General features: G+C 39.5%; 1 protein-coding gene across 1 annotated transcript; it reads right to left on the bottom strand.

Annotated features, from left to right (window-relative positions):
* Positions 1-7,144: 7,144 nt before the first annotated feature.
* On the bottom strand, positions 7,145-11,110 carry LOC147544444 (uncharacterized). The gene is made up of 3 exons (XM_086635706.1): positions 10,798-11,110; positions 8,978-10,605; positions 7,145-8,680 (listed from the first exon to the last, which is right to left on the bottom strand). Exons 1-3 carry the CDS (start codon positions 11,108-11,110, stop codon positions 7,145-7,147), a joined length of 3,477 nt encoding a protein of 1,158 aa, XP_086491832.1.

Raw genomic sequence — 11,110 nt, 5'->3', positions numbered from 1 at the left:
AGATGAACCAGCGATTGTTATCGCATTAGCCTTGTGTAACTTTAAGGTTTCAAAATATTTATTGTTTCGAAAGATAGAGTTTGTAGTTCCGCTATCAACTACACATATATCCTCATCATCCTTTGATATTGTCTTTTTGTAATCCATACCTTTTGTACACAAAAATAAGACATGAGATTATAATATATTTGTATTATATGAACATGACAATATATTACATTAATTATTTAAGAAACAAAGTAATATATACAAATATAGCACTATTCTGGGAAAATTTTGTCAAACTCTTCATCAAGTAGTTTGTCAAATTCAGCGGGAGGTAGATGATCAAAGCTACCATCGTATATATCTCTTTCGGCTGTTGGGACACAATCTTTTAGAATCTCCAGATTACTGCCGTAATCAACAGGAAATAACTCGGTTTGTGATTCAGTATGATGAATTTCCACTTCATCAACTAGAAAATCAGACACATCTAATCCAGTGTTACAGGAGGAACCACCTATCTCCATCTGGTTCATTTCTGTATTCGTCGTTGATTTCTTTAACGACGCTTGATAAAGATCTACCAGATGTTTTGAAGTTTTACAGGTCCTTTGCCAATGACCTGTCATGCCACATCTATAACATGATTTAGTTTGCAGTTCAGATGGTTCATTTAATTCTCTTTTTCCTTTGTCTTGTCGACTAAATGGATGATGTCTAGTACTCGAGTTATTATAACGTCCTCGACGACCACGACTGTAACCACGACCACGTCCACCAGAGTGGTAGCCACCATCTCTGTTATTCCAACTTTGACTGTTCCCATGACCGCGTCCTCCAGAGATGGTCTCTGGTATCTAATTGGTGATCGTTGCCACGACCACGCCCTCTAGAGTGGTAGCCACCACCTCTATTATTTTTGTTGTGATCGTTGCCACGACCACCTCGTCCATAAGATGTCACATAGGTTTCAGATACTTCTGAATAACCTGTTGGACGAGCCTCTTGGTTTTTCATAATAACTTCTCTATTTTGTTCCGCAACAAGTAGACAAGAAATTAAATCAGAACGATATTTAAAATTCATATTTCTGTATTGTTCTTGCAGGTTCATGTTAGATACATGAAAAGTAAAAAATGTTTTCTCCAGCATTTGTTCTTCACTAACAGGAAAACCACAATGTGCCAATTTTGTCGTTATTTTAAACAAAACAGAACTATACTCAGAAACAGTTTTATAATCCTGCAGTCTCAGATGCAACCAATCATTTAAAGCCTTAGGAAGGATAACTCTTTTTAAATGATCAAAACGTTTCTTTAAACCGGTCCATAACAATAAAGGGTCTCTCATATTTAAAAATTCCGACTTTAGATCTTCACATAGATGGTGTCGGATAAAATTCAGTGCAGCCGCACGATTCTGAGAAGTTTCATTATTGCCCTCTGCTATGGTTTTCTTTAGATTCCTTTCCTCTAAATGAGATTCAACATCAGGAGCCCAATTAAGATAGTTTCTTCCTGTTAGGTCAAGAACTGCAAAATTTATATTAGTTAGATTCGACATTTGAAAAGTAATAACACAACTTACTTTGATTTTCAAACGATCTTCAAGACAACCCTTCGTCTATAACTGGAATTATTTCCCCACTTAGTTAGAGCCTCGTGCTGATAACGTAATGTAATTGTTGTAATATAATATTAGAGAACTAGAGATTGAGAGGATAGATTAAAGATTGGGTTTTGTAAGCAACCAAATTGATTTTGTAAGGATTCAAAGTTACTGCCAAAGTAAATGTTATTTTCTTTATTACTAGAGGTATAACCATACAAGAAGTTCACACCTAAAACTAATGGGGATAAGGTATTTATATAGGAAATCAGAGGGTGAGGTGTTCAGGTGAGGATAAGAATTGTTAATATACAGCCACCTCACTTTGCCAGGAATCTCTTATTACTTCCACCCAAAGCAAACTTATCCTCTATAGTTAATTCTATAGGCACCCAAAGTAATACCAAAGACAACCAAGTCAAATGGTCAATGGGCATACACATCTTTCATAAAAAATTAGGATTTCTCACTCCATTTTTTTGTACCAGTATCTTATTTATCCACCCTCTCATGTTTTGAAAAATAACATCAAGAGCGGTCTGGGCCCAAAACAGTCAAAGCACCTACTTTAATTGCCAAGGGCCCAAAAGATAAGAATGCTTATAAGCACCTCGTATGATAAGAGAAGCAAAATCACAAATCAAATCCTAAAGATAGGTCCAAATCAAATATTAAAGATAGCTCCATAGAAATCTGACATCCAAAAGACATAAAAAAGAATAACAGAAGTGAGAAACAATAACAAAATCTAGAAAAGTTTTTCTTGAAAAATGACTCTTTGTTTGTTAACCCCTAAAGGGCCCCATTTTTCTAGTTCACTTCAAGCCCACGGGGGACTTGGGGCGAGCCTAGATGTTCTTCAGGTACTAGTCTTTTATACTTCTCAAATTGTTTCTCAGCTTCACCATTGTTCCTCAATAAAGTATAAAGTATCCCATCAAAATCCAACATTTTCTTCTCCAAGAACTCGCACCCTAAATTTAAACGGATGATCATTCGTGAACTCAAGGTTCACCAATCATCCGCGGGAGATAAGTACCTTGGTACAATTCTTTTCATTAATCGGAACAAAAAGCAAGCGTTCCAGTCTATTCTCATCCAAATAAAAAACAAACTCGCAAAGTGGCAAACTAACCTTCTTTCCCAAACTGGTCGCTCGCTAGTTATTTCAACGATCGCAGCGGCCGTTCTCTGATACCAAATGCAGTGTTTTGCCATTCCCAAAGGCATTTGCACCAGCATCGAGTCCCTCCAAAGGACTTTTTGGTGGGGAAAATCCAAAGCCTTCCACACTCTCAACTGGTCGGCCATTTGCAAGCCTCGCAAACTTGGCGGATTGGGTTTTCGCCTCCCCTTCCTTGATAATCAAGCATTTCTCAACAAGTATAATTGGCGCCTTCTGAATAACCCTCAAGCTATCCGGGATCAAGTGCTTAAAGGAAAATACTTCCCCAAATCTAAAAAACCATCCCACCCCAAAGCTAATCACTCCTGGCCTTGGAAATCTATCAGCAAACAGTTCAATCAGGTGGAGGGTCTGGTATTCTGGGATATTAACAAAGGTACTCACATCAATATCTGGCATGACTATTGGATTCCCAATCACCCTCCCCCTCTCATTAATCAGAGTGGTTCGAATCTGGAATGGGTTGCGCAACTCATAACTAATAATAACTGGAATATGAGTGTCATAAATAATTGTTTCAATAGTGATAGTTGCATCTCAATAGCGAGCATAAACTTGCAGGCAGACCAAGAAGACAAACCTACTTGGACGCTGACTAAATCAGGTAACTTCTCGATTAAATCTATGTATAACTTTCTTATGACAGAGAGTGCAGAACCAATGCAAGATCAAAATGATTGGTTCTTTATTTGGAATATGAATACGATCTCGCGCATAAAATTATTTTTATGGAAGTGTTGTACGAACAGTGTACCAGTAAAAGAAAAAATCGGAAGGTTCATTGACAACTCTTACTCTTGTATTAACTGTAATGAATACGAAACTTTAGACCATGTGATATTACATTGTACTTTTACGAAAGCAATTTGGTTTCATTTTCAGGTCAGAACGGATCAATTAACTACGATAAATCAATGGATAAAACAATGGAAAATCCCCAATGAAGAAGCTCACAATTTATATGCTAAAATACTATGGTTTATTTGGAAAGACAGGTGCGAAAACTGCTTTTCAACCAACAAACAAACACCGATACAAATGTACTCTCGGATTAACAATTCCTCTACCACTCCACTCAAAATTGAGTCTATATCACTAACAAATGCAGGGCAAAACCAAAGAATCAAAAATCAAGACCTCCATCGACACCATTCCTAAAATTAAACGTCGACGCTTCCTTCTCCACAATCACCGAACCAGCAGGAATTGGTTGCATCATTCACGATGCAGATGCAAACTTTATCATAGCAGCAGCCGACTCAGTGCGATGCCAAAACGCGGAAGAATGTGAAAGCATGGTAATTCATTCTAGTATGTTATGGGCAATACAACTGGACATCAATCATGTGCACATAGAGAGTGACAATCAAGTGGTAATCCAATTCATCAACGGTAACAGTGAAGGGCTCCATTGGCAACCCAAGAAGATCTTGAAATAAGCGATAGCTCTTAAAGATAAGTTCTCAGGCATTATCTCCATTGGCAACCCAACGGTAACCCAATCATGTTTTTGTTGTTTTATGCAATTTCCTTCCATCAAAAAAAAAAGTATAAAGTATCCCTTGCCAAAGATACAGTCTGAAATCTCTTGGTTTTTCCTTCACAAGTTCTTCGTAAAACCTTTAATGATCGAAATAACTTGTCTTAATTATCTAAAGCCCAGCAATTAACAATTTAAAGTCTAACAATTATTCTTTATTCTTCCTTCAATTACCTTAGCAACTTAACATTTAATGCATTAATAACTCTGATCCTTTGCCTTTGGATGAATATATTTGAGCTTCCCCTCCTTAAGAGTAAGGTAGTTATTAATGCAAATCTTTGAATTTCTTGTGTAACTATGATGGAGAGAGAGAGAGAGAGAGAGAGAGCGGAGGAGAGTGTGAGGTGAGTGTTTAGAGAGAGACAATGGTATAGAATTTGGTTTTGGGTTGACGGCTGATAGCCCCACCCACTTATAGCATTTCGGGTGGATGCTTTTAGCAATGCCGTTACCAATAGTATATTGATTATACATTCATTACTTCTCGATTAATAGGTAATTACATTGTTAGATATAAAAATTATATTCTATCATTAATTAATTGTATAGATAATATATATCGCATTTAACCTAGTACAGGACCCATGGTCTTGTCAGGAAAAAAAACAAACTGGACCTAAAGACTAATTCAATCAAAAAAGCACCGGCCATTGTAAACTAGGGTTATGTGATCTGGTTGTTTTTTTACCCGGTCTGGTTCGGTTTTCACCGGCCATTGCGTTATTTAGGTTCACCTCTGTTCATGCTCTAAAGGGACTTAAGATGTCTTTGATGAAGGTAGTTATCGTGCTGATTCCACTTACGCATTTATTTATAATGTATCCATTTTTTGGGGCCTTTGTAAGCGCCCCATATATTTTGCTCTTTGTCATCCCCTCTTTTGGCACTCCTTATGGGTCTCGAATTGATCAGTCTGAGGGTACTCAGACTAGGTCTATTTCGTGTTTATCAAATCCAGCACTGATTAGTCTCAATCCGAGTGCCATCGGACTACCCTAGTCTATGGGGGACACCAAGAGTGAGAACATACCAAGAGTAAAAAAAAGGGGCCCCTTAGAGCTCTGTTTATTTGTATGGCTATTGAATGGAGAGTTCTGTTTATTTGTATCTTTACTAGGCATTGTTTATAAAATAAAAATTGGGCAAGAAAAATCAACAAACATACCATAATTACGGGAGACTTTGAGGTGTATCTCTTTCGAACACGTGAACCAGAACTCCATTATTATCCTGTTAGGAGTGAATCAAACAAGACCAGTTAATAAAATGAATAAAAAAACGATACTTTTCAGTCAAAAAGACAAATTTCGTAACTCAGTCCTGTTAGGAGTTTCAATGATCAAAATTAGGGTTTGCACGAGTTCAATAGTAATCAATAATGAAAAAAAAAAAACTACCGATTTCCCCTAATGAATAGCTCATGATCACTTTGATCACAAGAAGATGAGTAAGAAGAAGAAGCAGATGAATCATAGTCGGAGATGTAATCTCTTTCGCGAGTGATTCTTGGATCAAAGAGGAAGTAATCGTACTTTCCGTGGCCATTTTCGACGGGCTTTCTATCCAAAGCTTCAGCGATTAAACCAAACGGCTTGAACTCCCCAAGCACTGTCAGATGCCGAGAATTGATAGGCATTCTCCTGTGTGTGATCTGGCGAATTAGGCTTTCAAACTGAACCCTTGTTTATCTCTCCCGCTCTTTTTCGTGTGGGGATTTATCTGTTTCGAGGGAAATGAGCGCCAACCTAGCCAACCTTGGACGGTTAAACCCTAGCCCTAGGAATGGGTTTTAATACAAATACATGGAGGCGCGCGTCAGCGTCGTTCGAGTGGGAATCGCGCAAAGATCGGCGCCCCGAGCCCCCGACAGTCCAATACTTTACCACAGACCTTTGTTAGTCGAAAGCCCGCTACCTATACTGCCTTTAAGGCTGACCAGGGAGAACAAAAAGTCCAAGTGGAGAGCCCGCTGCCTATACTACCTTTGAGGCTAGCCTGGGAGAACAAAAAATCCAAGTGGAGAGGCACAGGACCAGTGGACCATAAGTAGTCCAAACTAGGGGTGAAACCTGAAACTAAAGATCGAAATAAAACCACACTAGTCTGGACAAAAGGAAAAAAACCTGATTTAGAATTGTCGGTCGTTTCTTGAATGAATTGGTCTTTAAGTCTAGTTCAGTCCTTTTTCTGACAAGTTTGTTGGCTCCGAACTGGAACGCATTAAATGTTATACATTATTCATACAGTTAATAATAAAATATTAGTGGATAATTAAGTATTATATATTACTAGGTGTAACCCGTGAGTTTTGTTAAATGCAATTCTACTGGAGTATATTAAGAGAATGTTCAATCCAAAAGGGAGTGTATTCATCAACGTTATATTGGAGTTTGTTTTGAGATTGGGGATCCGTTGTCAACTCTCTCAGCCATTCCCATAATCACATCTATCACACCATGTGGAGCAAGAATATGCACTTGTTGGCAGCAAGATATCGAGGTCTTCAAACACATTATGTAATATCACAATCCAAGTTGGCATACATCTCCACCATGAAGCTTTTCTGTCTATAGAAGTCGAGAACACCTCCATTGTAACTCCCTAATGTTTATATGTAGCATCATGTGTGCTTTGAACAAGCCTCGGAAAGAGAAGAAATCCTCATGTTGTAGTTTTAGTACAATGGACAATTGTTTTTTTTTTTTTTGGAAACAAAACTTCATTAAAAAAGCCACTAATGGCAGATAGATATTACAAATGAAGTTAGGCAGACAGACTAGACCTAACAAAACGTAAGGACTAGACAAACAAACTGAACACACTTAGGTACTAAAAACAGATTGAGCCAAATTGTGGGCAAGTGTGTTGGTCTCACGTAATACCGAGTGGAAGGCTCTCTTTTCTAACCGTGACACCTGTTCTTTGGCCTCAGAGATAATGCTTTGAATTCGCCACGGGGCATGATCTTCACCGTTCATAACTGCTTCAATCACAGCCTTTGAATCTCCTTCAAATATAACTCTTTGGAACCCTAAATCCACCACAATCTTAGTCGCCAACAGCAGAGCTAGAGCCTCACTCTCAAGTGGCGATTTGGGGTTTATCAGTCTTCCCTCTTGAAACAAAATCTCCCCTTCCTTGTTTCTGATTACCACTCCCACCGAAACACCTCTGCTACCATACGCCCCATCAAAGTTAGCTTTGATCATGTTATCTTCCGGAGGTGTCCAGAGGCGATCTCCATTGTCGAGTGAGCTTTGTTCTGTAACTGTTGAAGATTCTCGAAAAGATCTGATGATGATTCCTGGCAGGTGTATACTGGTGTGATTGAAGTGGCTATTGTTCCTTTCCTTCCAAAAGAACCACAAAAGGTAGAAATAAAACTTTACTCTCTTTTGATTTGTTTTTCCAAGTAATATGAGGTGTTTAATAAGGTTCCCTGGATCATCTTCTTTGGTGAGGGGCTCATGCACCTGTGCTAGAACCCATAGATCTGAAAATCTTGGGCATTCACTGAAGAGATGGTTGATTGATTCTGGTCCCTGGTGGCACAAAATACACTCTGTTGGAATTTGGTTATTTCCTCTGGCTATATTCGTCAACACAGGTAATCCTTTGTTTACCAATTTCCAAATGAAGTGAAGTACTTTGGGTTCAATAAACTTGAGATTCCACAATTTTTGCCATAGGAAATCAGCATCTATTCTAGGATTTGGTTGATTTGATGATATTTCCTTGAAGTACGACTTTGATGAGAAAACACCATTAGCTGTGGGTATCCAAACGAGTCTATCTATAGGAGTGAGTCTAGATAGCCTGATTTGGTTGATTGTCAAGGCCGAAGTAGCATCAAAATATTGATTTAACATTTCTGTTTTCCAAGTCATGGTTTCTTTATCAATCAGATCTGATACCCAGTACACATTTTCAGGTAGAGGTTCTATGCACCGAGGCTTGAAATCAGCTAAGTCCAGAATCCAGGGGTCTTCAGTAATTTTCAGAGAGGTTCCATCACCTACCATCCAACAACACTGCTTTTGAAGCTGCTCTTTAACCTCCATTAAAGCCGACAAGAGAGGAGTTGCATTTCTTTTTTTTCCTTCATTCCAAAACGAACTTGTGCTGTAATATTTAGCAATAATGATCTTGGCCCAAGTAGAGTTAGGTTGGATTAGCAGTCTCCAGGCTATTTTAGCCACTAGAGACTGGTTTACTTTGGCCAAATCCCTAATCCCAAGTCCACCCAATACCTTATGTTTTTTAAGCAATTCCCACGATAGGAAGTGCATTTTGTGTGCCCCTTCATCTTGGTTCCACCAAAAATTCCTCTCTAGTCTCTCGAGTTGGGAAATGGTTCCCTGAGGCAGTAGAGACATGCCCATGAAATAAGTGCAGATTGGGCTCAAAGACGCCTTGATCAATGTGGTCCGACCCGCCTAAGATATAAATTTCCTCTTCCACCATGCAAGCTTTTTCCTGAATTTTTGCACTAGAAAGTCGTGTGACTTGATCCGCGCATTGGGTTTGAGGATAAGATCTCCCAAATATTTCTCTGAATCGTTCATAAGGGGGGCTTGGAGTACATTAACGAAAAGGTCTCTGATCTCAATCGTGGCCCCCGAACTGAAGAAAAAGAACGATTTGGTGAAATTGACCGCATGTCCCGAAAACCCAGTGTACTCCATAATAGCTTTAACAGCGTGTAGATTCTTTTGAGTAGCCTCGCCCATAATGATCAGGTCATCTGCAAATAAAAGGTGTGAGACACGTGGTGCTTTTCTGTTAACTCGAAATCCGTCAAAAACTGACTCTCTTTCGTACTTCTCCATAAGGGTCGACAGAGTCTGGGACACCATTATAAATAAGTACGGTGATAGGGGGCAACCTTGCCTAAGTCCTCTAGTGGTAGTGAAATTCCCTCTTTTCTTTCCATTTATCATCACACTGAAAGTAGGGGTTGTTACACAGCACATAATAAGTTTGAGTAGTGAATCCGGAATTCCCATTTGCCTAAGCACCAGTTTAAGAAAACCCCAGTCTACACGGTCGTAGGCTTTTGCCATATCCAGTTTTAACATAAATGCTCCTTCCTTTGCTTTAGAAAGTTTCATCGAGTGCATCGATTCTTGAACAATGATTATATTGTCGATAATTTGTCTGTTTGGCACGAACGCATTCTGATACCAACCAATGCAAGAATCGAGATTGGGTCTGAGTCTGTTTGCTATGATCTTGGTGATGAACTTATATAAAACATTACACAGAGCTATCGGCCTATAGTCAGCAGCCTTCGAAGGATGCTCGGTTTTGGGGATTAAGACAAGGTTGGTTTCATTTATCTCCCGGGGGAAGAAGCCCTCAGAGAAAGACTTCTGCATAAACTTAATAATATCAGGACCAACAATGTCCCACCCGTTCTGGTAGAATAAGCACGGGAGCCCGTCCGGCCCGGGACTTTTTAAGGCACCCATGTTGAACACCACTTGTTTAATCTCCTCTGCCGTTGGGACCATTGAAATGGCATGTAGACTATCTGCTGGAATCTGTTTGATATTAGATAAAACGTCAGAGGGAGGAGTATTTACCCTGTCTGCCGTAAATAAGTTCTGAAAGTGAGCAATCAATATCTCTGAGATTTCTGTCTCTGTTGTGGCCCTCGAACTGTCTGGTTTCATTAAGAATTGGATGTGGTTTTTTCGTCTCTTGTTCGCCACCGCAACATGGAAAGCTTTGGTGTTTCTGTCGCCATTTAGTGCCCAGAACTGTCTGGTCCGCTGCTCGAGTTTTGTTCTCTGAAGTTCCTCAAGGTGTATTAAGTCCTCCTGGATTCTCGATTCCTGCATTAATGTCCAGTCCGTGATAGGTTGGGCCTGTACGTTTTTTAGCCGGAATCGGAGAATCGAAATACGTCTGTCCAGGTTGCCAAAGCATTCTTTTCCCCAAAGATTTAGTTGATTTTTCACCCCCTTCAGCCTGTGGTTGATACTTGGGTCTGCCTGCATCCAGTGCAAGTTCAACTGTTCTTTGTAGTCTTGATGTTTCAACCAAAATGCCTCAAATTTACATTTTCCCCTTGTGGTCGTACCATGAACCTCTGTTTTAAGTAGGATAGGACAATGATCGCAGTTATATCTTGGCAAATGAAATACCCCTGCATTAAGATACATATCGAGCCAACTGACTGACGACAACACCCTGTCCAATCTTTCTCTGATTAAAAGACCATTGCCACGATTATTAGACCAAGTATAAGCTGGGCCATTAAATCCCAGGTCCACCAAACCTGTATTGTTCAAGAAGGAGTTAAATTGGTCTAAAAAAGGGACAGATTGAGATCCACCAAATTTTTCCGAGGAATTCTTTATGGCGTTTAGGTCCCCAATACAACAATAAGGGGTAGTGAGAGAGTTTAACTTATCTTAGATACCATTCTAGAAAGACGGTCTGTTTTCTAGACGGGGTGGCCCATATATACATAGTAAATCCCATTCGTGTTCACCGTCCTGGTTTAGCACTTTCATATGAATCAGGTTAGCACATTGCTGGACCAGCTCTAGGTTGACATCATTGGTCCAACATAAAGCAAGGCCTCCACTTCGGCCTAAGGAGGGTACTATAGTTCTATTCGTTAAATTAAAACGATCAAGATTAAAAACCATAGCATCCACCTGTAATCTAGTTTCAGCCAGAAATAAAATGTTTGGTTTAACTGACTGGAGGAACTGATGGAGAGTGTGGCTAGTCAGAGAGTTCCCCAATCCCTGACAATTCCATGAGAGGACTAACAT

Source organism: Eschscholzia californica, unplaced genomic scaffold (assembly GCF_041429995.1).
Source record: "Eschscholzia californica isolate CP2 unplaced genomic scaffold, dmEscCali1.0.p SCAF_4, whole genome shotgun sequence".
Classification (NCBI taxonomy): domain Eukaryota; kingdom Viridiplantae; phylum Streptophyta; class Magnoliopsida; order Ranunculales; family Papaveraceae; genus Eschscholzia; species Eschscholzia californica.
The sequence above is the reverse complement of the archived record's forward strand: the minus strand, read 5'-3'. Positions and strand labels throughout refer to the sequence as shown.

Excerpts from the sequence above, each read along its gene's own strand:
- LOC147544444 (XM_086635706.1), bottom strand. The coding sequence starts at position 11,110 with ATGTTAGTCCTCTCATGGAATTGTCAGGGATTGGGGAACTCTCTGACT. Across the intron at positions 10,606-10,797 it reads ACACGAATGGGATTTACTAT|GTTTGGTGGACCTGGGATTT; the intron begins GTATATATGGGC and ends TGAACAATACAG. Across the intron at positions 8,681-8,977 it reads CTGGGTTTTCGGGACATGCG|GGAACCATTTCCCAACTCGA; the intron begins GTCAATTTCACC and ends CTACTGCCTCAG.